This window comes from Sphaerodactylus townsendi, linkage group LG13 (assembly GCF_021028975.2).
Source record: "Sphaerodactylus townsendi isolate TG3544 linkage group LG13, MPM_Stown_v2.3, whole genome shotgun sequence".
NCBI lineage: Eukaryota > Metazoa > Chordata > Lepidosauria > Squamata > Sphaerodactylidae > Sphaerodactylus > Sphaerodactylus townsendi.
The window spans coordinates 3,547,943-3,574,468 of NC_059437.1; the positions used below are offsets into that span (position 1 = coordinate 3,547,943).

Genomic DNA, 26,526 nt, shown 5'->3' on the forward strand with positions numbered 1-26,526 from the left:
TTGTGCTCAGTTGAACCCCAACCGTTCCGTGGAAACCGTTAAGTGCAAAAGTGCCTGTTACAAATCGGAAGTCACACCGGTGACAGGAATTGGCAGCACAAAACGCGGCCAGAGACAATCCCCTCAAAAACAGACCACGTTAAAATGAGAGGATGCTCTACAGAGAAATATGCCAGGGTTTTTTTTTCATTTAGTGTAGAAATGACTGCAAGAATGCAGCAATGACTGTCCTCCAACCCCCAAGAATCTTCCGTTTGCTCAATGAAAGGGACGAAGAGAGAGAGATGTACCAGAATCAGAGTTAAACTGCTAGAATACAAAAAAACGATCAGGTTTGCACAACACCAAGGTATTTTGGGTTAAGAAAACATGTCAGGCAACCTTTTTGATGGTCCATCGGCTCTCGGGAAAGCTACAAAACATGGTTTCAGTTTTGATTCAGCGGCCGTTAGCTATCATACACATAAGTTTAATGTCACACAGTGTCCTATATATACATGCTAGTAAGGTATTAAATATACTCCCCCCCACCATTTACAAACCAGCGTCTACGTTTCGAAAAAAGTGCAAAATCAAACCAAAGTGTCTTGTGAAGGAAACAACCAAGGTGGGGAAAAGACACAGGTCGCAAATAATTTAGTGGCCCAATCCTCCCTGTTTTACATACTCTGAGCGACATAATGAGGTGTGGGATTTGAAGAGGCGACATAGGCAACTTGGTGAAATTGCCCTGGGTTCACAGCATTGTGGATTCGTGACGAATTCCCATAGGGAAGATTCACTGGATACCAGGGGCTGACGTAGTGATAGGCAGGCGCTAAGGGGACGCAAGCATCAAAACCTGACGGTGGCGGCTGGCTGTAGGGATCGGTTACCACAGGGTAATAAACGGCACCGTGGGATGGAGGCGGGTCTCCGATACCTGAGGGGGGAAAAACGTTTGCTGAAATCATTAGACAGAACATGAGCCGATTTTTCAAACCCTCTCTCTTTTCTTTTAAAGGCCACAGAAAGCTATTCTTAATCTGCCTGGGCCTGCAAGAGCCATCAACGGATTACAGAGCTTTTAGTTGATTAATCACCTGCCTGTCAACCAATTAAATCTATTTGCATATTAACAAAGCCTCATTATAGCTGCCTTTGTGAGACGTGGATAGAAGTGCACCATCTTACAAAATCGAGAAGGAACAAAAACTTAGCGTCGTGCATTAGCCAGAAAGAACCAGTTCGAATATTTTTTTGTTTTTTACACTCCGTATTACAAAAAACGTAATTCAGAGAGGGGTTGTGACTCAGTAAAGCATCTACTTTGCATGAGAAAGCCCCGGGTTCATTCATTCTCCGGCATCTCCAGCTAAAAGGCTCAGGTTGTAGCAAGAGTGGTTGCTAGTCAAGAGTAGACCACGCTGCTAGTCAAGAGATTGAAAGACCCATGAGAAAGCAGCCTCGTGTGTTTAGCATAACAATCAAAGAAAAATCAAATCAAAAGATAGCATGCCCCAAGCCAGGGGTGTCAGACATACAGCTGGGGCCAGCAGTGGCGTAGGAGCAGCAGTGACGTAGGAGGTTAAGAGCTCGTGTATCTAATCTGGAGGAACCAGGTTTGATTCCCAGCTCTGCCGCCTGAGCTTTGGAGGCTTATCTGGGGAATTCAGATTAGCCTGTACACTCCCACACACGCCAGCTGGGTGACCTTGGGCTAGTCACAGCTTCTCGGAGCTCTCTCAGCCCCACCCACCTCACAGGGTGTTTAGGTTGTGGGGGAAAGCGGCAAGGGCAAGGACATTGTCAGCCCCTTTGAGTCTCCTGCAGGAGAGAAAGGGGGATATAAATCCAAACTCCTCTCCTTCCCCTTCCCCTTCCCCTTCCCCCTCCCCCTCCTCCGTCTCCGTCTCCGTGAGAGGGTTTATTAGGCCCACGAACCTTCCCGGCTCCCACCGCTTTTGATCTGGCCAGGCCACATTAGGAGCAAGGGGGGATTGCCCCAGCTGGCTTGCAGGCCTGATAAGCCCTCTCAAGACAAGGTAGCCACCACCACGCCACCCCCTGTGCCAATCTGGGCTGGGGAGCCTGCTGGGGACTCACCAGCTGAGGCAGCCCCCCCCCCAATCCAAGTCCAACCGAGTCACATTTATGACACTTGCAGTCCTTATATAAAAAAGGAGTGTGACAGCCCTGCCCTAAACAATCAACCCTACAGATTTGTAGGCGCAGAACAAGTATTGAAAAATCTTTCAAGTTTCCATACTGATATTTTCTCTAATTGCATTGCCTTTATGATTTTATGCTTTAATTGTGATCAATTAAAGATGAACCAAAAGTATGAGCCTTTTGCTTTCTGGCTTTTGTTACTAGCCAGATCAGCAAAAAGCCTGGATGAGATACCCTTTGTTCTCAATTCTACATGGGAATGTATGAGATTATGAACTGAGTTGTTTTCGAGGTCTTCTTGCCCCGGCCCGGCACCTTGAGTCTGCTCTTTTCTGATACAAAGCAAGAACATGGCTAAATGTTTAGGCTCTTTGTCTAGAAAAGTAGGACGGTAGAAAACAATAACTGATAAGGGGAAGTTGGGCCTATGTTCATAAGACGTCAAAAGCTGAGTACTGACATCTTCCAATAAGGGCACTAGTTTGCCCCAAATGTTTTGAGTAAGGGGATGATCTCCACCCTTTCAAATGATTGATTGATGATGATGAACTTTGGGGTGTATTCTTTTTACTGCTATTCTGATGTAACCTATAAAAGTAAGAGACAGCAGCCATTTTAACGTGGCTCCCCTGATGCTGTCTTGCCCGTCTGTTGGCATGAATAAAATATTTATCTGATTTTATTCCTTTGTCGGCTTAAGCTTTTTGGCTTAAACATTTTGAACCCGTTACTATGCTGTGACAGATTGAAACTGGCCATGATTAACCAATAAAGGTTTGAACAAGTTTATATATATTGGAAGCAGCAATTTGAATCACACATTTTGCCCAGAAGGAAGAGTGCTGACCTCTTTCTCTAACGGCTATTATCAAAATAAATCCCTTGAAGCAGTTTTTTTTTCCATCTCGGGGCAGGGAGGAGATATTGTTTTCTTCTGTAGGCAGAAAACAAGTTTAAAGAGGACTATTTTGATAAGAAAAATGGTCCACCAAAGGAAAGATCAGAGCACATCCAGTAGACTCTGGATCAGTGATTTTCAACCAGGGTTCCATGGTACCCTGGGGTACCGTGAGCATGTCTCAGGGGTACCGTGGCAATGCCAACCCCCCCTCACTTTTGTGGTGTCTCCTGCCGGTGCCAGCAAGGACATGGAGCTGGCTCGGGGCAGGGCCTGCCATGCTGTCAGCAGTTACTTCTCCTCCCCCCCCAGTTCTTCCCTTCACCCTGGGAGGGGAAGGTGGGGGGGCAAGCGGGGGCACTGGGAGGGGAAGGTGGGGGGATGGCAAGGGTACCGTGAGATATGAAGAGTGAGGTCAAGGGTACCGTGACATCGAAAAGGTTGGTAAACACTGCTCTGGATCAAAATTTCAGCTGCTCAGAGTCAGATACACAACCTTGAAGACAATTCAGTCACATGCAAGTTCTATGATACCACACCAAATTGTTTAGGGAAGAGCCAAGACAGAATAGAGGAAAATGGAGGGGCAGTGAGTCACCCGTGAGGGAAAGAAGCTCTTCTGCGCCTCAGATCTCTAGCAGGGGTCCTTCACTTCAATGACTGCACACAGGAGAACTTCCTAGTACAGCGGTGGCGAACCTTTGGCACTCCAGATGTTATGGACTACAATTCCCATCAGCCCCTGCCAGCATGGCCAATTGGCCATGCTGGCAGGGGCTGATGGGAATTTATTGTAGTCCATAACATCTGGAGTGCCAAAGGTTCGCCACCACGGTCCTAGTAGATTGTACCTTTTGTTATCTATTGGGAAACCAGTGTGTACATCAGATATCAGAAACCAGTGTGTACATCAGGGGTGGAGAAAGATATACTATTTGAATGTTGGCACATAAATATCTTGGGTCAAGCCAGTTGCTGCTGAAGTAGGGGGTGTCACTTAAGGACACAACCCCCTCCCCCCAGCAGCTGCCTCTTCTCTCTCCTCACATCTGGACAGGATCAAAAGCAATTAAGGCTCTTCCTCTTTCCATCCCTCAGGCAAAGCCATGCTTGTCCCACAGGGCCGTCTTCGTTTTCATGAAGTCATGGCGCCCTATGTTTAGAGATTCTAGGTTCCCTGGAGAGGTGAAAAACATTCTACAGAAATATGCCTGGGAGCAGGAGTTGGAGTTGTTGTTGGTGGTGGTGTTGGTGGTGAAGAAGAAGAAGGAGGAGGAGGAGGAGGAGGAGGAGGAGGAGGAGGAGGAGGAGGAGGAGGAGGAGGAGGAGAAAAAGAAAAAGAAGAAAAAGAAGAAGAGTTGAATTTACATCCCCCTTTCTCTCCTGTAAGGAGACTCAAAGGGGCTTACAAACTCCTTTCCGTTCCTCCCTCACAACAAACACCCTGTAAGGTAGGTGGAGCTGGGAGAGCTCAAAAGAACTGTGACTAGCCCAAGGTCACCCAGCTGGCGTGCATTGGAGCGCACAGACTAATCTGAATACCCCAGAAAAGCTCCACATCTCAAGAGGCAGAGCGGGGAATCAAACCCGGTTCCCCCAGATTAGAGTACACCTGCTCTTCACCACTATGCCACTGCTGCTCCTTCCTATATACTTGCAGGCTCAATTCAAGGTGCTGGTATTGACCTTTAAAGCCTTGCACAGCTTGGCACCAATATCCCTGAAAAACCAACCCTCTTCTCACATAAGAATCGACCCAATCACACCAGATATCTTTGGATGCCAGATTGACTCTGCAAATAGTGAGTGTGTGTGTGTGTGTGTGTGTGTGTGCGTGCGTGCGCGCGCGTGCGTGCAGGGGGGTTATCCAAGACAAGGAGATGCATGAGGCAGTCAGATATTTCTATCCAAAATCAGCACAGGGGCCATTCACAGTCATGCAAGCCAACAATACTCTTGTGCTGCCCACACAACACATACAAGTCAGTCTCTAACCCCAAAGGATAAGAGGATACCAAATATCCAACATTCACAAGCCGGAGACCGAATATTTTAACAACCCCCCCCGCCCCCCCCCCACAAGGGCACACTTTTGCTAACCTTAACGTCACCATGAAAATCCACGAAAGCAACTTCACAGGATGACAACTCCAGTGTGGTATGGCTAAGTCATAATTTGCGTAAAAGGTGTCAACAACAATTTGTGTAAAAGGTCAAACATGACAGAAGATTTCCTATCTCACACAACAGATACTATATTAGTCTAATAATTAGTCAATCTTTCAGAGAGCTGGCACGGTATAGCACAGGGGTCTGCAACCTGCGGCTCTCCAGATGTTCATGAACTACAATTCCCATTGGCCATGCTGGCAGGGGCTGATGGGATTTGTAGTCCATGAACATCTGGAGAGCTGCAGGTTGCAGACCCCTGGTATAGCAGTTGAGACAGTGGTGGCGAACCTTTGGCACTCAGATGTTATGGACTACAATCCCCATCAGCCCCTTCCAGCATGACTATTTGGCCATGCTGGAAGGGGCTGATGGGAATTGTAGTCCATAACATCTGGAGTGCCAAAGGTTTGCCACCACGGAGTTAAGATGTCATACTAGAAGCTGGGAAACCCAGAATCGAATCCCCACTCTGCCACAGAAACTTGCTGGGTGAACTTGGGACAGTGACACATTCTTGGCCTTGACCCTGGCAAGTATTTGGATGGGAGACCTCCAAGGAATACCAGGGGCGTGATGTGGAGACAGGGGACGGCAAACCATCTCTGTCCATGAAAACCCCCCAGGGTTGCCAAAGGTCAGCTGTGACTTGAGGACAAACCCACAAAGTCAATCTTTTCAGACTTCTTATCCCTACCACGGTTGGTGCAACAGCCACTCCTCTTATTCTGGATTCATTTACTCTTTGCGCAGAAATTAACATGCTGTGGGCAATTCGTCGCCTGCTGAATCTCTTTGACTGCAGAGTACTGCAAACTGGGAAACTGCCACAACATAAGCTAAGAGTTACGGCAGATCGGAGGGATTGCTTTATATTAAAATGGCAAAGAAATATAGTAGATCGTGAAAGGAGTGACAATTGGGACAAAGACAGAGATCTCCATAAACATGTTCTGATGAAGCGCTAAGCACAAAATGAGCAGCTCATAAAGTATATTTGCACCTGGAGTTTATCACTGTCAACACGCTTGGATGTTAGTTGGGAGCTGGCATTTATTGTGACTGTGTAACCGTGTAGTTTTTATAGAACTACAGCGGCTATGTTACTCTGCTACGATCCTTGTTGCAATCTTTAAGGGGATACGTTTTCACCATTATAAATAACATAACTAATAATTCAGGCCTACTATTACAGTATTTCGTGCTTACGGCATATTTATCTGCCAGCTGTATAACTGTGTATATATGATGGACTGGATTCTACTCCATGTACTGGAACAGAACATCCATCTAACAAGGCCAGTATTGTCAATTCAGCCTGGCCATGGCTCTCCAGGGGGTCCGGCAAAGGTATTTTCACCACCCAGCTTTTTTTGCCATGAAGTCACAGATGATTTATGGTGACCCATGCCCCTTTTTTAAGGCAACAGACCAGGGGTCTTCAAACTATGGCCCTCCAGATGTTCATGGACTACAATTCCCATCAGCCCCTGCCAGCATGGCTAACTGGTAGGGCTCATGGGAATTGTAGTCTATGAACATCTGGAGGGCTGTAGTTTGAAGACCCCTGCAACAGACGTTCAGTGGTGGTCTGCCATTGTCTGTGTCGTGACCCTGGACTTCCTTGGTGGTCTTCCTTACCAAAGACTGACCAGGGCTAACCCTGCTTAGCTTCCAAGATCTAACAACACTGGGCATTTTAACAAGCAATGCAGGGATTGGACCTGGGACTTCCGGTATGCCAAGCAGATGCTCCACCACTGAGTCATGGCTTCGCCCAAACATCCATCAAATAAGCATAAGTATAAGCATTTTATTGTCATTGTGCACACACAACGAAATTTACAGCAGCATTCCTCGATGCACACAATTCCAGACTCATACCCCATCCTCACTTTCCCCTTCCTCCACCCATCCCTACACAGCCCCAAACACATCAACACGAAGCCCTGGAGTTCGGCATAGCCACAGCTCTAGAGTAGAAGCTGTCTCTAAGCCTCTTTGTCCTAGTTCTGATAGACCTGTGTCGTCTGCCGGATGGTAACAGTTCAAAAAGAGAGTGTGCTGGATGAGACGGGTCTCTCAGAATATTTTGGGCTTTCTTTAGGCTTCGGGAATTATAGAGTTCTTCTAAGGAGGGGAGAGGGCAGCCGATAATCCTCTGTGCAGTAGTGATCACCCTTTGGAGCGCCTTCCTATCTGCCACTGGGCAACTGGAGAACCATACACAGATGCAGTAGGTTAAGACAGTCTCTATAGCACAGCGGTAAAAGGACACCAGGAGTTTTCCATCCAGTTGTTGTTTCCTTAAAAGTCTCAGATGCTGCAATAAACCTGCCAGTCTTTACAGATATAGCAAGGTTTATTTGCCTTTCATTTTAATCCAGGTTAACAGTAATCTCTGATATACCAGGGTGCAGATCGAAACCCCTCCACGGCTACCTCACACTATGTAACTCCAGTTAAGCCCTGAAGCTGCAGAAGAGTAAAAGCTGGTCTTTATACCCTGCTTTTCTCTACCTTTTAAAGGAGTCTAAAATCACCTTTAATCACCTTCCCTTCCCCTCTCTTCAACAGACACTCTGTGAGGTAGGTGGGGCAGAAAGAATTCTGAGAGAACTGTGAGTAGCCCAAGGTCACCCAAGAGGCTGCATGTGGAGGAGTGGGAAATCAAACCCAGTTCTCCAGATGAGAATCCACCACTCTTAACTATTACAAAAATGCTGGCTCTTAAATATACCACAGGAAGTATATTTGCTGGGCCAAAAAAGAAGAAGAAAGCAATACGTAAACATTGGTTCAACCCAAATACTGACCATTTGCTGAATTGTCCGCAGGAATCTGGCGCCCGTCGCTCCTCCCAGCTTCAGGGTATATTGGTGCCATTGACTGATCTATGACAGGGACTGTCTCTGGGTATGCCTGGTAAGTTTCCATGTGTGGAGACTGTGGCAGTGACTGGACATACATCATAGGGTTCCAGCAGGCCTGGTGATAATACTTGCCAGAGAAGAAAAAAAGGTTTGCATAACCAAGTGTTTGAGGCAGTCTAATGAAGATGGAGCAAGCTTGTTTTCTGCTGCTCCAGAGACTTGGACAAGGAGTACATAAGAACATAAGACCATAAGAACAAGCCAGCTGGATCAGACCAGAGTCCATCTAGTCCAGCTCTCTGCTACTCGCAGTGGCCCACCAGGTGCCTTTGGGAGCTCACATGCAGGAGGTGAAAGCAATGGCCTTCTGCAGCTGTTGCTCCCGAGCACCTGGACTGTTAAGGCATTTGCAATCTCAGATCAAAGAGGATCAAGATTGGTAGCAATAAATCGACTTCTCCTCCATAAATCTGTCCAAGCCCCTTTTAAAGCTATCCAGATTAGTGGCCATCACCACCTCCTGTGGCAGCATATTCCAAACACCAATCACACCTTGCGTGAAGAAGTGTTTCCTTTGATTAGTCCTAATTCTTCCCCCCAGCATTTTCAATGGATGCCCCCTGGTTCTAGTATTGTGAGAAAGAGAGAAAAATTTCTCTCTGTCAACATTTTCTGCCCCATGCATAATTTTATAGACTTCGATCATATCCCCGCTCAGACGTCTCCTCTCCAAACTAAAGAGTCCCAATGGATTCAAAGAGTAATGAATTCAAAGAGTAATGGATTCAAAGACAGGAAAAGAGATTCCATCTAAACAACAGGAAGAACTTCCAGACAGTAAGATCTGTTCGACAGTGGAATCCACTGCCTTGGAGGTTGGCGGAGTCTCCTTCTTAGGAGGTTTTTAAACAGTGGCTGGATGGCCATCTGTCAGGAGTGCTTTGATTGTGTGTTCCTGCATGGCAGGGGGTTGGACTGGATGGCCCTCGTGGTCTCTTCCAACTCTGTGATTCTAATGAATCAGAAGACAGTGAAGTCTGGAGAGGGAGTTTTGCTCCACAGTACAGTTGTAGGGTGGGATCAGACTAAGTTTGATACTTTTGACTGATTTCCCCTTCCTGTTGCAGACCCCCCCCCCCCCCCCCAAGAACAGCGGTTTGAGTTTTGCAGGTTGTTGTATGAGAGGAGAGGTGGGAATACACCATTCTGTTGAGGGAAAATTTCATCTGGATTCAACTCCTATTCTGTGATGTCTCAGGAGAGTCGCTCAATGGCTACTGCAAACCAGTATTGGGGGAGAATGCCTTGTGTCTCCCTCTTGGTTAAAATGAATTGTGACAGGAAGAGTATTTAACTTCACTTGGCCACACATGAAAAAGCCACACATTTTCAAGGACTGTAAGAAACCAGACATTTGACTAAATAGGATTTTGAGGTGGGATCCAGTAGGGTAGTGGTGGTGAACCTATGGCATGGGTGCCAGAGGTGGGACTCAGAGCCCTCTCTGTGGGCATGCGCAAACAGATCCCCCCCTACCCCCCCCCCATCTAGGCTGGCCTGGGCCGCTGGGCTCAATTATTAGCATTAAACCTAAGACCTAGTTTTGGGGAAGCAGTGTAGGTAACCCTGTCAAGTGCTGTTAAACCCCACTGATTTTCATGCGAAGAACTAAAGCGTGATCCTTTATTTGGGAGTAAGCTTGGTTGCTGGCAATAGGGCTTGCTTCTGAGTAAACCCTCCTAGGGTCGTGATTCACCCATTGGAAGAGTTGCACAGTTGCTTCAAAGCAAAGCCTCTGACTACCACCAAGCTTACTCCCGAGTAACGCACGTCTCAGAGCCAATTGTTTTTTTCTAAACGAAAACCTCAGTATTCAGGTTAAACTGCCCTGTTGGCACTTTGTGATAAATAAGTGGGTCTTGCGTTGCCATTTGGGCACTCGGTCTCGAAAAGATTCACCGTCACTGCATTAGGGCTTTCATGACACATCCAATTTTGACTTGGGAGTAACAGGTACATCGCTCTGGATTCCAAAGGAGTTAAAGTATTTGGGGGCATAAAGTGCAAAAAGTAGTAGCAAATTTTTTAAAAATTCAGCAGAATCAGTATTCCCTGACCCAGGTCTTTTGCCAAAAGTCTAGGTTCGGGTTTTAGCTGTTCAAGAACAAACAAATGAAACAGTCTAGACAGATCACCAGAACATCTCAGCTGTGAAAAAACAGGTGCAGACTCTTAAGGAGATAAGTCTGACTCAGTGAGTTGACCAAGATATCTTGGAACAGCTGACCCACATATCTCAGAAAAGCACTTACCTGCAAACCCAGATTGAAATAATACTGCACAACTTTTGGATCTGAAAAGAAAAGGAAATAGTGACTGTTCTTCTACTACAATGACCAATCAAGAAAACATTTGAAGGTTAACATCTGGATGCACAGAAAAGCCCTGCCCAATGGATTCATAAATATTTTTTTCTACACTAATAGAGTTTTATTTTTTCTACACTAATAGAGCATACAAATACGAGAACTGTTTGCTGAACAGTTTGACTATACTTAAATTATTATATTTTGTAGAATGGTACAAGTTTTATTGATATGATCAAAAGCCCCATGACTTCTTGCAATTCAAACTGTATCAATTGAAAAAATAAACAACCAATCAGGTGTCCCAGTTAGACACCTGAATTTTGACCTGGTCTCTCTCAAACACACACTTCATTTTGGTAGCACGCTAGGCCTTTGCAGTTCAGACATGAACAAAAATAGGTGGGATAAGAAGCACACAACAAATATTTTTTAAAAACTGTCTGAAAGAGCAGTATGCAGATTGGTCTGGCTTTGGAAACAGCTGGTATAAACCTACAGCTCCCTTATCACAGGAAGTCAACCAAGACAGCACAGCTGGCTTCTCTGCAAACTGAGCTTCTTCCTGCCACGAACTGACTCTTCCTTGCCTTCAAAGCAGCAGGTTAAAACCCCTGTACTCCAAACCGTTTTGCTGTTTGTGTGAGCTGGCCTTTTAGCATGCTGTGCAGGCCAGAGTTTGCCTTAAGCAATGATTCTCAGATGTTTCCCCAAAACAGACGGATTTAGAAGCTCCACAGAAGCAGGGTCACAACTCTGTTGATGTAAGAAACCTTTAGCAGCCAACGTTTTGTTCTGCATGATAATTCTGAATGGAGCACACAAGCCCTCACTCACAGGGATGCGGCCAATGTAAAAACCTGGAAATGGAAACAACCTGAGCTTTAATTAAGAATGCTTCTAAACTTCTTCCCAGATTCTGGAGTTCTGAATCATTCTACCTTGCTTTCTAATTAATTAATTAAGATTTTTATACCGCCCTATCCCCGAGGGGCTCCGGGCGGTATGCAACAAAACTAATACAAATCAAGTTCAGGAGCAAACTGTACAATTAAAACAACAGCAACCCACAGAGGCTCCACCGTTAAAATGTACTGAATTTCATTAAAAACAGGGGTAATACCATAGTAGATGGCGCCCAGCAAACCTTTTTTCTTAAGGCCCTCTCGAGACTAGGGAATGGCCAGACTCCTCCACAGGAGGGTAATCTAGATGTAACCGAGCAGGGGCGCCATAATGCTTCAAGAATTCCAATTCTTGCGGAATTTGGAATTTAAATGATTTAAATTTAAATGATTTGGAATTTAAATTTCACAGAGCATCACGCCTATGCAATTTGCTGCCGCTCCTTGCTTCTTCAGTATGGCATACTATAGACTGCCACTCAATAGCCAAAGCAACTATTAATCCAAACTTTATTTCTATGTACGGTTTCCTTTGGACCTGAACTTTCAGTCATTATAAAGTCAGTGAAAAAGATGTGTTATCGAAGGCTTTCGTGGCTGGATTCCACTGGTTGTTGTGGGTTTTCCAGACTATGGGGCCGTGGTCTGGTAGATCTTGTTTCTAACGTTTCGCCTGCATCTGCGGCTGGCATTTTCAGACATGTATCACAGAGGGAAGTCTGTTACACACTGGGCCTTTTCCCACTTACGATTTCCTGCGTGCCACTCCCAGCGCGAGCGATTTCCGGCGCAGGGTCGGGGTCTGCGCGGGGCTGTCAGAAGGTGCTGTTTTTTCCAGCATCAGAAACGACGCGCGCTGAAGGGATGTTGGAGCGCAGAGTCGAGGCGGCTGCGTTGTCGCCGCCCGGACTCGTGGGGAGCACCGCTGGACCACACGCTATTTGGGGGCAGTAGCGCGCAGCAAACGGTAAGTGGGGAAAGGGCCACTGTGTCCAGTGAGAAGGGAATGTTTTAGTGGGGTATATACTGTTTATTCAAAGCATTTACATCAGGATGTTCCCCCCATTCCCAGAAACGCACAAAGCATTTTCACAATTAACAAGAGAAAGGGAGGCTCTCCAGTTTCCCAAGATCCAAGGTAAACAGATACTTACCTCTTGGAAGGTCACTACCACTAGGGTCGCAGGAGTAAGGGGGAGTGACACCTCCGTTGTCCCCCACGTCACTGCCAGGAGGAAGGGGAGTTGACTGATAAGAGTATGGTACTGAAGGAATCACAACTATTGAAGAGAGTCAGACAAGGATCAAGTCAGGTTTTTAGTGCACTGGAGTCTATAAAGCAGATCCTGACCCGTTCGCACAGAATGTCCACAGTGACAAGGACAGCTTAAGCCTGTCAGCGCTGGTTGAGGGTGCGAGTCCCAGTCTTCCTCCCCTGGCTCCAATCACACCCACTCTTCAAGAAGAGAAACAGGGCTGAACTCCAACAACAGCAGTACCAAACAGAAGGGGTGGGTGGGAGTGGAGTGAGCCCCCACTCTGCCCCGTTCCTGGTTCAGTATTCAGCCCACAACCGGAAGAGCCACAATGGTTCTCCTAACTTGCCCCTTTCCCCTCATCAGAAAGCCGTCGCAGCCCCCTGCCCCCGAAGAAGGCAAATATTTGGGTGCTGTGTGGTTTCCGGGATGTGGCCATGTTCTAGCAGCATTCTCTCCTGACGTTTCGCCTGCATCTGTGGCTGGCATCTTCAGAGGATCTTCAGAGGATGCCAGCCACAGATGCAGGTGAAACATCAGGAGAAAGTGCTACTAGAACATGGCCACGCAGCCCGGAAACCACACAGCACCCCAGTGCTTCCGGCCGTGAAAGCCTTTGACAATACAAGGCAAATATTGCTCCTGCCCATCTTCAACCAGGTGCCGCATTCAAGGTGTCCGCGGCTCAGAACGCACAGATTCCAGTAACTTTCTTTTGAAAAAAATAAGAGGGAGGGCAGCCAACGGCTTCCCACAAAATAAAGCACACTAACAGACATTTTCATCTCAAAACGGAACTGGCTACCACATGGTACACATCAAGTGGGTGGGCCCACCACGTGGTCTGCAAACAGCTGAGAGCAGGGGCCAGCCAGGCAGCAATGGCTTGCTGCTAGCCGAACTCTCTTCCTAGTTCATGCATTGTATTAAAACACAGGAGTCAAACTCGCGGCCCTCCCGATGTTATGAACTACAGTTCCCATCATCCCCTGCCAGCATGATGGGAACTGTAGTCCATAACATCTGGAGGGCCACGAGTTTGACACCTATGTATTAAAAGAACAGGTTCACAGCTGAAGGGGGGCGTTATTGTATCCATCCCTACAGCCAGAGGCTTTGCTTCCTGCGGCACATAATCCCGTTTCCTGAACTCTGGCTAGTGCAATGGCTACGGCCATCCCAGAATCAGCAGGATATGGGCGCCTAGACAAGCCACAACTGAAAACAGGTTGAGCAACTTCCAGGGGGGTGTGGAGCTGTCTTTGAAGAGTGCCTGAATGCAGGAGCAGCAGTAGCGTAGTGGTTAAGAGCAGGTGTACTCTAAGCTGGAGGAACCGGGTTTGATTCCCCGCTCTGCCACTTGAGCTGTGGAGGCTTATCTGGTCAATTCAGGTTAGCTTGTGCACTCCCACACCCGCCAGCTGGATGACCTTGGATTAGTCACAGTTCTCCGGAGCTCTCTCAGCCCCACCTACCTCACAGGGTGTTTGTTATGAGGGGGGAAGGAAAAGGCGTTTGTAAGCCCCTTTGAGTCTCCAATAGGAGAGAAAGGGGAATATAAATTTAACCCTTCTTCTTCTTCACTTGGTGCAAAGGACAACAGCAAGCCTGACACCCAATAAAATAGTTTAGCATGGGATGTCCGTTTGCTTCTGAGTCCAGTTCAAAGTGTTGGCCTTTACCATTGAACAGCCTGGAACCAGATCACTTAAAAAAAACTGCTTACTTCCGTACAAATAAGGGTCGCAGTCAAGCGCTTCTGCAGAGGCCCTTACACTGTGTGTTCGCCCCCCAGGCAAGGTGAGGTGTTACAGACCACGGCTCTTCCGTGGCAGCCAATGAACTCCCTCCATGAAACTGCTGGTGCCTACAGCTTGGGCTGTTTTGCATACCAACTCCGGATCTTCAGATTAATGGGTTTTTTTAATGTATTCTTAATCTCCACCGGGGGGGTGGGGAGGGGGGTCTTCTATGTTTTTACTAACTTAAAATCAAATCGTTTTCATCGGAGACTGTTTATAATTATCCATCCATCCATCCATCCATCCATCCATCCATCCATCCATCCATCCATCCATCCATCCATCCATCCATCCATCCATCCATCCATCCATCCATCCATCCATCCATCCATCCACCCACCCACCCACCTACCCACCCACCTACCTATTGTTTAGTTTTATATACCGCCCTGTCCCCGAAGGGCTCTGGGCGGTGTACAACAAAGTTAAATCATAATACAATTAAACACAATCAGAAACTAAACAATTAGATTCCAATATAAATAGATTACTAAATCCCCATTAAAACTGCCCCGACAGCTGCTTTGAATGAAGCGCACAGAGATTAAAAAAAAAAAATCCATTTCCATTTGTAAGCGCTGGAAAACTATTTAATATCTCAATTCATCGGTGCTGCAGCTTCGGTTAATTAAATTTTGTGGAAAGGCACTTTTCAGATGGGAATGGGGGAACACATTTAGACTTGCTATGAGACCTCCCTCCATTTGTGGAAGAGTTTGCAATGAAAGCTTTCTGCGAATTTTCTTTCGGCCCCCCAAGAAAAGGGCACCAGCTCGGAAGATGCCGGGGGTCTAATTTCCGCATTAACCAGATCACTATAATTGTGGCTTCCCCCCTCCCCCTCATGATCAGTGCAGTTCTAAAGCCAGCTGCCTCCAAGTTTCATGAATATTAGAATTCAGGTGCAGTGAGAAAACTGCTTTGCTTTCCAGGGCACTTGTACAGCTTAAAACCATGTAATCGTGTTTGCCAGTGCCTCCTGCCATCTTATTGTAGCCTTTATTTTTATTTTAGAAAAAGCTGTGATTTTGGCTATCTCTAGCAGCAAACGTCACCCTAACAGGATTTCCCAATCATCGCTATTTTGCCTGCACATGCATACTGGATCCCAATCTCGATAAATCTAACACTGATATCACTAGAGCACCATCAAGTGGCTGAACCACTGATGAGAGATGCGCAACAAAAATAGCTGCAGGTGAAGACCACAGAGCAAGTGGATATGCTACACTTCAGGATTTGCTTCTGCCATCGTAAATATAGTTTAAAAGGTTATGGAACTGAAGTCTGCACTTGAATGGAAATGACAAGCCCAGCGGGAGGCAACGGTGGCAGTGGAGGGACTGAGGAAAACACAAAAAAATTGTTTAGAAGATTTGAGTCTTCTGAACATAAGAACATAAGAACAAGCCAGCTGGATCAGACCAGAGTCCATCTAGTCCAGCTCTCTGCTACTCGCAGCGGCCCACCAGGTGCCTTTGGGAGCTCACGTGCAGGAGGTGAAAGCAATGGCCTTCTGCGGCTGTTGCTCCTGAGCATCTGGACTGTTAAGGCATTTGCAATCTGAGATCAAGGAGGATCAAGATTGGTAGCCATAAATCGACTTCTCCTCCATAAATCTGTCCAAGACCCTTTGAAAGCTATCCAGGTGAGTGGCCATCACCACTTCCTGTGGCAGCATATTCCAAACACCAATCACACGTTGCGTGAAGAAGTGTTTCCTTTTATTAGTCCTAATTCTTCCCCCCAGCATTTTCAATGAATGCCCCCTGGTTTTAGTATTGTGAGAAAGAGAGAAAAATGTCTCTCTGTCAACATTTTCTACCCCGTGCATAATTTTATAGACTTCAATCATATCCCCCCTCAGCCGTCTCCTCTCCAAAGAGTCCCAAACGCTGCAGCCTCTCCTCATAAGGAAGGTGCTCCAGTCCCTCAATCATCTTCGTTGCCCTTCTCTGCACTTTTTCTATCTCTTCGATATCCAATAACAACAGGTTTGACTTGGATGGCTCAGCTTAGCCCAATTTCATCAAATCTCAGAAGCCAAGCAGGTCGGCCCTGGTCATTATTTGGATGGGAGACCACCAAGGAAGCCAGGTTCGCTAAACAGAGGCAGGCAACGGCAAACCACCTCCGAACGTCTCTTGCCTCAAAAGCCCCACTGGGTTCCCATACATTTCCACCTTTACCATGGAGCATATTTCTGATTATCTGAACTGAGGGGGTCAGAAATGCCACCCTGTCATGGTCAGCTCAGTACATACTGAAGGCTCAGCTGATGACAGCAGTGGCGTAGGAGGTTAAGAGCTCGTGTATCTAATCTGGAGGAACCGGGTTTGATTCCCAGCTCTGCCGCCTGAGCTGTGGAGGCTTATCTGGGGAATTCAGATTAGCCTGTACACTCCCACACATGCCAGCTGGGTGACCTTGGGCTAGTCACAGCTTCTCGGAGCTCTCTCAGCCCCACCCACCTCACAGGGTGTTTGTTGTGAGGGGAGAAGGGCAAGGAGATTGTCAGCCCCTTTGAGTCTCCTGCAGGAGAGAAAGGGGGGATATAAATCCAAACTCTTCTTCTTCTTCTTCTTCTCTACCCCTACAAGGGTGATGGACGGATTAGGTCAGTCTGTTCCCGGAGTCTGACAGATCCAATAAATGCTGAGGGATAGGAGTATAATCAGAGTTCCTTTGAAAAGTCTGGAAGGAGCCACTAGCTAATGAACTAATGAAACCCTTTCTAGTGGGAAGAGTTAGCAAGCCCAGGCTCTGCCAGGATCTTGCTTGTTTCCTCTGTCTGGGTGCCGTGCCCTAGCAAAGCACTTGGCTGCAAGCTACTCGTGCTGCGAAAAGTAGGCCTATGTCAGCCAGGCTCTGGGGATTCAGAAGGCTTTTCCAAAGGTAGCTGAGAAAATGCTGACAGAGATGCTGGCCATCTCCCTGTGGCCAGATTTATCCATGGTCATATACTCTCACTCTCTCTCTCTCTCTGGCCGTTTCCGCACGGACACGATTGGGGTTGGGTCAGCGTACACAACGCCGACCCAACCCCCCTGGGACCGTTCGCACGAATGGTCCCAGAAACAACCGGGAAGATGGCGCCGCGGAGTGCTGTCGCCAGGTCGACCTACCATCACTGCGGCCATCTGGTGCGTCACCGAGGCCTGGGGACACGCCCCCCTGCCCTGCGCGACCGCTCTGGCGTCACAGGGCGGGGGGGCGTGTCCCCAGGCCTCGGCGACGTGCTGGACGGCCGCAGCGATGGTAGGTCAACAGTTACAAGGGGGGAGGGCGCCTTCGAGCCGCTGCCGTTCGCACAGCAGCGGTTTTCCATAAACCTCGCTGAGGAAGCGAGGTCAGAAAACAACAGCTTTGCACCGCTTAGGAGGCACGAGGACGGCGCGGCTGCACAGCAGCTGTGCCCCCTGTGCGAACAGCTCCCTGGGGACAGCGTTTTTGCCATCCCCAGGGCGCTGTTAATGGCCCGTGTGGAAAGGGCCTCTGTCTCTCTCTCCCTGACCCTTCACCTCCTAACCACACAGATCCTCAGTTGCTATACTTAGAAAAGGCAATCCCCCAAGATGAACAAGAGGAGCAAAGGATACCCCTATGGCTCACTGAAAGAGACTCTGTTTCCCAAGTTCAAACCCCAGCATCCTCAGTTAAAAAAAGACCAGGAAATAGGTGCCAGGAAAGACCTCCATGCAAGATTCTGCAAAACTGCTGCCAGTCTGTATAGACAATAATTTCTTTATATTGTTGAGGGCTTTCATGGCCAGAATCACTGGGGTGCCGTGTGGTTTCCGGGCTGTATGGCTGTGTTCTAGCAGCATTTCCTCCTGACGTTTTGCCTGCATCTGTGGCTGGCATCTCTGAAAATCCTCTAAAGATGCCAGTCACAGATGCAGGCGAAACATCAGGAGAACATGCTACTAGAACATGGCCATACAGCCCGGAAACCACACAACACCCCAATGATTTATTTGATGGACTGAGTGATTCATTAGAAGATAGTTCCGTGTGTGACTATGTATGATCCCAGCATTCTCTTAATCTTGCACCATTTAAGGTACCTTCAGTCCTTAATATTAAAACAGGAAGTGTAAATGTGTTCTTAAAAACAAATGTCATAGGACGGTCAAAACCGTCTTTCCACATTGACACGGTACTTTTCTCCATCTGCCTCTGTCCCTGCCCCCAGATTCACATATTTTTGGAAGTGCTACAAAAACCTTGAGGCACAAGGGGTAGGGAAGAGTCTAGTCCAGGGGTCTGCAACCTGCGGCTTGCCAGATGTTCATGGACTACAAATCCCATCAGGCCATGCTGGCAGGGGCTGATTGGAATTGTAGTCCATGAACATCTGGAGAGCCGCAGGTTGCAGACCCCTGGGCTAGCTAATGGTAGCGGTCAGGAATCATTTGGTCAGGACGGATGTTAATCCTGATACTTTAGAAGAGAGACATGTGGTTATCCAACCTCTCCGAATATTTTAGGGAGACTTTCAAAGCAAAACAAAATAAAGTCAGCATTCTACCTGGCCGCCCCATTGTAGAAGGGGACACCAAGATAGGTTGAACCCCATTCTGGGGGGCAGAGGCGGTCCCATTGACTTGAGAGGTAGCGGCCAAACTGGACGAAAAGGCGGTGCTTGGAGCCGTGTTGTCACAGGAAGAGTTTGAGATGATGGCAGAATTCAGCATTGCCTGCAAAGGGGGCCCAGCAACCCAAAAAAGAGGAAAAGAAGAAGGGGAGACAATTGAGCACATGCTGTATTTCCAGGGAGGTGGGGGGGGGGGGGGCAAAAAGTCATACGCTGAGCGTGGAAATCCCTCCTGCCTGCAGAAATCCTCCAAAGTGACCGTGACACTCTCAAAATTGTGAAAAATTAATTTCAGCCCACTTTCCCCACTGCCTCGTCATTTTCCGCCACTGTGCCCCATAATTGTTTTTCTCTGAATTACAGAATTCAAACTAAAATGGGCAGATCCAAAGCAAAAGGCTTAAAAAAAAATTAGGTATTACTACACCAAGGTCTTTTTTAAAAGTGCCCAGCAAAATGCATTGTGAGAGAAGGAACAGTTTCTTTCCATGAGCCAGCTCTCCGCCAATAGGCTACCGATCCCACAGCTATGCACATGAACCCTGGACTCTGGATTCTCCCTCTGAAAAACTGTGTGTTGTCCGCAGCCCTAAGGTCTTCCATTAAATGAAATGTCTCACACAAGTTAAGAACATAAGAAAAAGCCGGCTGGATCAGACCAGAGTCCATCTAGTCCAGCTCTCTGCTACTCGCAGTGGCCCACCAGGTGCCATTGGGAGCTCACATGCAGGAGATGAAAGCAATGGCCTTCTGCGGCTGCTGCTCCCGAGCACCTGGTCTGCTAAGGCATTTGCAATCTCAGATCAAGGAGGATCAAGATTGGTAGCCATAAATCGACTTCTCTTCCATCAATCTGCCCAAGCCCCTTTGAAAGCTATCCAGGTTAGTGGCCATCACCACCTCCTGTGGCAGCAAGTTAGGTTGGAGGTAATGCTTCTTGTGTAATGAGGACCCTAGTATGCATGCTCACAAAATGAGAACAATGCCTGTGAATCTATACATTATGGAACACATAAGGTGCATGGTTTAACTCCATGGTAGGTGCCAGAGGTGGCACCCAGAGCTCCCCTTCTGCGGGCACCGCGAAACAGAGCCCCCCCCCCCCCAACACATCTAGGCTTGCCTGGGCTGCTGGGCTTGATTATTAGCATTAAACCTAAGACCTAGTTTTGGGGAAGCAGTGTAGGTAACCCAGTAAAACGCTGTTAAACTGATTTTCATGCGAAGAACTAAACCACAATCCTTTACCTGGGAGTAAGCTCGGTTGCTGGCAATGGGGCTTGCTTCTGAGTAAACCCTCCTAGGGTTGTGATTCACCCGTTGGAAGAGTTGCACGGTTGCTTCAAAGCAAAGCCACCAACTACCACCAAGCTTACTCCCGAGTAATGCACGCCTAGAAACGTTTTTTTTTAAACTAAAACCTCAGTATTCAGGTTAAATTGCCGTGTTGGCCCTTTGCGATAAATAAGTGGGTTTTGGGTTGCAATTTGGGCACTCGGTCTCAAAAAGGTTCGCCATCCCTGACATAAGGGAATACATTATGGAACAAGGACTGAGCTCCCATTCTGTGTAAGAGCCGGGTACAATTTGTAGCTTCTCACATCCCATGCACTGAAACAGGACGGTGAAGAATTCCTCATACTGTTTTCTTGACTTGGAATGGCCTTAGGACAGTGGCTCTCAACCTTCCTAATGCCTCGACCCTTTAATGCAGTTCCTCATGTTGTGGTGACCCCCAACCATAAAATTATTTGTGTCTCGGTTCCTAAGACCGTCGGAAATATGTGTTTTCCGATTGTCTTAGGCGACCCCTGTGAAAGGATTGTTCGACCCCCAAAGGGGTCGCGACCCACAGGTTGAGAACCGCTGCCTCAGGAGGAGCTATCCAGTCTGCCGAGGAAGTCCACAAACACAGAGGTTTCCCCAACAGTCAAACCCTGATACCATTTCAAGTCAGAAAAACCGATTGACCCATTCTCTATGTGCAGTGTGGTCCTAAAACAAGTCAGGTACTGCGCATGGTAAATATGAAAAATCCTTAACTCACATCTGACTGTTATATAGGTTGGGGGGGGGCCAGCCCTGATTTGTGAACTTACCGTGTTTCCCCGAAAATAAGACAGTGTCTTATATTAATTTTTGCTCCCAAAGATGCGCTATGTCTTATTTTCAGGGGATGTCTTATTTTTCTGTGTTCTGTTCGTCGGGCATGCTTCCAAACAAAAACTTTGCTATGTCTTACTTTCAGGGGATGCCTTATATTTCGCACTTCAGCAAAACCTCTACTATGTCTTATTTTTCGGGGATGTCTTATATTCGGGGAAACAGGGTAGTAATGTATGAACCAGGGATGATGGACTGGAAAAATTTCGTGTTCACTCTAACCCAGAAGTGCCTTTTGAAATCCTGGAGCCTTTAACCAGCCACACTGGCGAGGAAACTAGGACAATGTTTACCTTCTGGGAGTAACTGTATGAAGCAACTCCTTCTTGAGAAGAGACAGACCCTGTTCCCCCATCCTGGAAGAAGAAGAAGAAGAGTTGGTTTTTAGGCCCTGTTTTTCTCTACCTTTAAGGACTTTCAAAGAGGTTTACAACCACCTTTCCCCTCCCCACAACAGACATCTTGTGAGGTTGGTGGGGCTGAGAGAGTTCAGAGAGAACTGTGATTGGCCCAAGGTCACCCAGAGAGTGGGCAATTAAGCCTGGTTCTCCACTGCACCATGCAGGCTGGACAAAGTAGACATAACATAGTTATAAAGCAAAACCTCTACTAACTGTGGGTAGCAGTCTTAACAGTGTATTAATAAAAGGTGCTCCCAACACTTCAACAAAATGAAGCTGCAAAATCAGAGGCTCATTCCGCACATGCAGAATAATGCACTTTCAAACCGCTTTCAGTGCTCTTTGAAGCTGTGCGGAATGGCAAAATCCACTTGCAAACAGTTGTGAAAGTGGTTTGAAAACGCATTATTTTGCATGTGCAGAAGGGACCAGAGTTTAAGAGAAACAACTTTCAATCTGGCATCCAGAAATATTATTTATTGAAACGAAAATGTTTCACAAGTTTTGAATATAAAATCTCTTCTCTGGGAACCCTGTTAATGGGCAGCGCAATCTAGATGGGGGGTGGGGCAAATATGCTCAGGGACCACCATAGGGTCACACCAGCACATTGCTGCCGGCGCAGGAAACAAATGTTGCTCCCTGGATACCTGCCTTCTAGGAACGTCCTCTCCTATGCACTGCATGCTTATTCCTGAAGCTAATCTTTATGAAGACACAAACCTTCACTTCTCTCGTTGAAGGGAAGCTTGATGCTGTAAACTGACACATATCTGATGTAAATTAACACAGAACTGAGCAGGTCACAAAGACAGCAGAAGTCAAAATTGGAACTATTGGCCCAGAGCAAATAGGCTTCACGAGGGGGAAATCCACGTTAGACCATGCTATGCTTCTTACGCATTTGGTTAATAAATACTCCAAAAGTCCAAGAAGCAAACTTTATGCTGCCTTCATTGATTTGAAGGCAGCTTTTGACACAGTCTCTAGAGAACGTCTTTGGAATAAATTGGCTATACAAGGAATAGACAATAAACTTCTTTTTCTAATCAGGCAACTTTATACCAACACAAACTGCAGAGTTAAGTGCCTACTTGAAGGTCTCTACGACTGGATTCTATTTCTACCTTTAAAGGTGTGAGGCAAGGCTGTGTGTTAGCACCAACCTTTTTCAATTTATTTTTGAGTGACCTTCCATCAGCCTTATTGGAAATTAATAACCATGCCTCCTGTACTAGGCTCAAGGCATATTCCAATACTTCTATATGCTGATGATACCATCCTTCTATCTCGCTCAAAAGTTGGACTTAGTCGACTGCTGAATAGATGTGGGCAGTACTGTACAGATAACGGACTAGTCATCAATGATCAAAAGACCAAGATTTTGATCTTTGCCAAACAATACAAAAAACATAACTGGGCGATTAATAAAGTGCCAGTGCAGCAAATATCTTGGAATTACATTTTCTTATAACCTCTCCTGGTTACCCCACAAAAAAGCTGCTATTGCAGGTGCTACCATCAGTTATTCTGCCATTGCACGCTTCTTTTATGGAAAGGGCCACTCCCTTGTCCCAGCAGCATTAAAAAAAATCTTTAACTCTAAGATAGAAGAAGTTACTTTATGGAGTACTCCATCTGGTCTCCAAGTAGTTGACTTAATTCTTGAATACTGTCCAATCCAAATTTTTTCCGTAAAAATTATGGGCCTGCCAAATTGTAAAATCAGTATAAGGCCCTCTGTTTCTAGAACTGGGCCAAAATTCATTAGTTTATAGGGCTTGGTTGAGAGCTTTTAAATTTCATTTCATTGCATTTCTCGCATGATGAGCACTCACTGACCACCTACTTTTGTCTGATAATTGTGGCTAATCCATGGTTCTCTCTGATCTAAAAGAAAGATTGAATCACTTGGTATATCTCTCGACTCCTCGCTTTTCCTCGCCATTCAGTTCAGGAATCCTACAACTTTGTTAAAACAAAAATTGTTGGAAGTTTAATGGATTAATTTCTATTTAGGGCTAAGCTATGAAAACTTGTTCAACTTCACATCTTTCAATACCCCTATATCAAAACAGGATGGCTCCCTATTTGTATTTTTTGACTAATCCAATGCAGAGAAGAGCCCTCTACACTGTTTCTCGCTTCACTGTTTTCCCCTCCTCGCTTTTCATTATGCAGGTAGATTTAACAACTTTGGAAATGAGCTTAAAGGGTATGCTCTTGTGGTGAACAACAAATTGAAACATTGGCACATCAACTGCTTTGCTGCCCTAAATCTGCTAATATCAGATCAAAATATTCCAACATTCTTTCTAGGATACCTAGTGGTCGGAAGAATCAAGTATCTTCCTTTTCTTCTGGACAATTCTGACAATGAAACTTGTGAATTGGTTGCACAATTTTTACTGGAGGTGATGCACAATCAATAATTTATATTTTATCTTAAACCTTTGTATTTGTATACCTTTTATCTTAAACCTTTGTATTTGTATACCTTTTATCTCAGGTTTTTTATTGTGTTATGATTATTGTTATGCCAAATAAAGGCTTATTATTAATATTATTATTATAAAATTGGAACTCAAATAACTGGCTCCCAATTTGCTTCTGGGCACAATTCAAGATGCTGGTGCTGACTTTCAAAAACCGCCATTGTTTGGGACCAACAGAGCCGAAGAACCGCCCGGCCCCTCATCAACCCCCCTGACTGCTAAGGTCATCTTTGAGGATCTACTTTGTGTCCCCATACCCTGGGTTTAGTTAAGCAGCAGCTTGGAGATTACCATAGTTTGGCCCCTTCTGATGCCATCTTCTGCCAGCAGGTGAAACCTTTTTGTTTTCTTTGACATACTCTCAGTGATGCTTCCTTCCTGATCAGTGTATGAATTGCTGCTTTTATGTCTTTGTATTTTAGCCCTGTTTTCAATAGTTTCAATATTTGTTTTCTGTTGAGAGTTGGTTTTAAAGTGCTGTTTTTATTGTGCATGTTATAATTTGCTAGTCACTTTGGTGGCCCTTGTGAGGCCAGAAAGAAGAAGAAGAAGAAGAAAGAAGAAGAAGAAGAAGGAGAAGAAGAAGAAGGAGAAGAAGAAGAAGAAGAAGAAGGAGAAGGAGGAGAAGAGGAGGAGGAGGAGTAATTTGGATTTATATCCCCCCTTTCTCTCCTGCAGGAGACTCAAAGGGGCTTACAATCTCCTTACCCTTCCCCCCTCACAAGAAACACCCTGTGAGGTAGGTGGGGCTGAGAGAGCTTTGAGAAGCTGTGACTAGCCCAAGGTCACCCAGCTGGCGTGTGTGGGAATGTACAGGCTAATCTGAATTCCCCAGATAAGCCTCCACAGCTCAGGCGGCAGAGCTGGGAATCAAACCCAGTTCCTTCAGATTAGATACATGAGCTCTTAACCTCCTACGCCACTGCTGCTCCCATAATACATTTTGGGGCATAATACATTTTGTAAATAAATTAAATATATATATATAATGTCCTGCCCCATTTTGTTTGTATTCTAGATTTTTCAGACAATCCTACCGATCATCTTAACATGCTTACCAAGTTTGTTGCATCTTCTGCTGTAGTAAATACAGTTGTAGTTTCACAGTCTGGATCTGGAGGACACAAGACAAACTGAGTTCAAACACCCTGGTATTAGGTTTTAGGGTTTTTTAGAAGTTTGCATTAACTTGAGTTATGCTGAAATTAAATCTACAACATTACCATTATTTTACTGACCTGGAGGGGTATACAGGTAATCCTCATGATATTCTCCTAGAAAAGTACAGGAAACATAATGTAGGTCTTAAAGAAATTAGAATTTCCTTCCCATTTGATATGAGAAACCTGGAGGAAGAGATTCAGTTCCCTAAAGAGGGGGATAAACCAAAACCTTTTTCTCTCCATGGAATGGCATTATCCAAACTCCAGCGATTTTTAGTTTACACAAAGGGGATTTGTCAGAAGCACCATCTGCAAATTAGCACTTGATTAACGTGTAAATACAAGCTACAGGAAGAAATAGAAGCATCAACAACTTCAGAGTGCACTAATCCATCGAAACACAAGATTCAACTTGGTGATAGAAATTTCACACCACTGACACACTTGATGGGAAGTTCAGCCACGATTCACCAAGCTTGACAGACTGATTGGTTTGAATCTTGCATGTTTTCAGAATCAGAAAATTACAAACAAGCACTAGACTGAGCAAAGGATTATGTTTTCAGTGAATTGACCTCAGGACTGAGCCTGTCAGTGATGGATGGCAGGCAGAGCAGGGGGAGGCAGTTTACCTTTCTTGATACTGGGCAGAGGTCTGGAGTCTTCCCCTCGCCACCCCAGGACGTTCCGGACACAGATCTTATCACAGGGAAGTGTGAACTGTTCCCAGGCTCGCAATGCTTTGTAGTTTATAGTGGGGATAGTAGGAGCCCTTTGGCTTGGTGGGAGGGGGCAACAGAATATAGTTGGTGGGTTTGAGCGGGAATCGCCAGATTCCTCTTTGGCAATGTTACCCTACGCTCTGAAAGAAAGGCTTTAGAACAAAACTACAGTTTCCGTTCTTTTCAGACCAGAGGTCTGACAACTGAACATGGGTCAATGCCCCTTTCTATCCTCTGTCCTTCCATCAACAATGTTTAATTTGCAAAAGCACAGAGCAGTATCTTCAGCCTCTTCAGACTGAGAATCTAACTTTAACCCAGGGGTCTGCAACCTGCGGCTCTCCAGATGTTCATGGACTATAATGGGGGGGGGGGGGTGGGGGGGGGGGGGGGTGGGGGGGGGGGGGGGTGGGGGGGGGGGGGGGTGGGGGGGGGGGGGGGTGGGGGGGGGGGGGGGTGGGGGGGGGGGGGGGTGGGGGGGGGGGGGGGTGGGGGGGGGGGGGGGTGGGGGGGGGGGGGGGTGGGGGGGGGGGGGGGTGGGGGGGGGGGGGGGTGGGGGGGGGGG

The 26,526-nt window shown here is 46.5% G+C and overlaps 1 protein-coding gene across 1 annotated transcript; it reads right to left on the minus strand.

Moving 5' to 3' along the window:
• Positions 1 to 25,198, minus strand: LOC125443072 (putative bifunctional UDP-N-acetylglucosamine transferase and deubiquitinase ALG13). The gene is made up of 7 exons (XM_048514952.1): positions 25,135 to 25,198; positions 21,474 to 21,536; positions 18,952 to 19,120; positions 12,517 to 12,642; positions 10,404 to 10,444; positions 8,035 to 8,218; positions 1 to 922 (listed from the first exon to the last, which is right to left on the minus strand). The coding sequence occupies exons 3-7, from the start codon at positions 19,115 to 19,117 to the stop codon at positions 660 to 662; spliced, it is 780 nt and encodes a 259-aa protein (XP_048370909.1). The 5' UTR covers positions 19,118 to 19,120; positions 21,474 to 21,536; positions 25,135 to 25,198; the 3' UTR covers positions 1 to 659.
• Between the last annotated feature and the right edge of the window lie 1,328 nt (positions 25,199 to 26,526).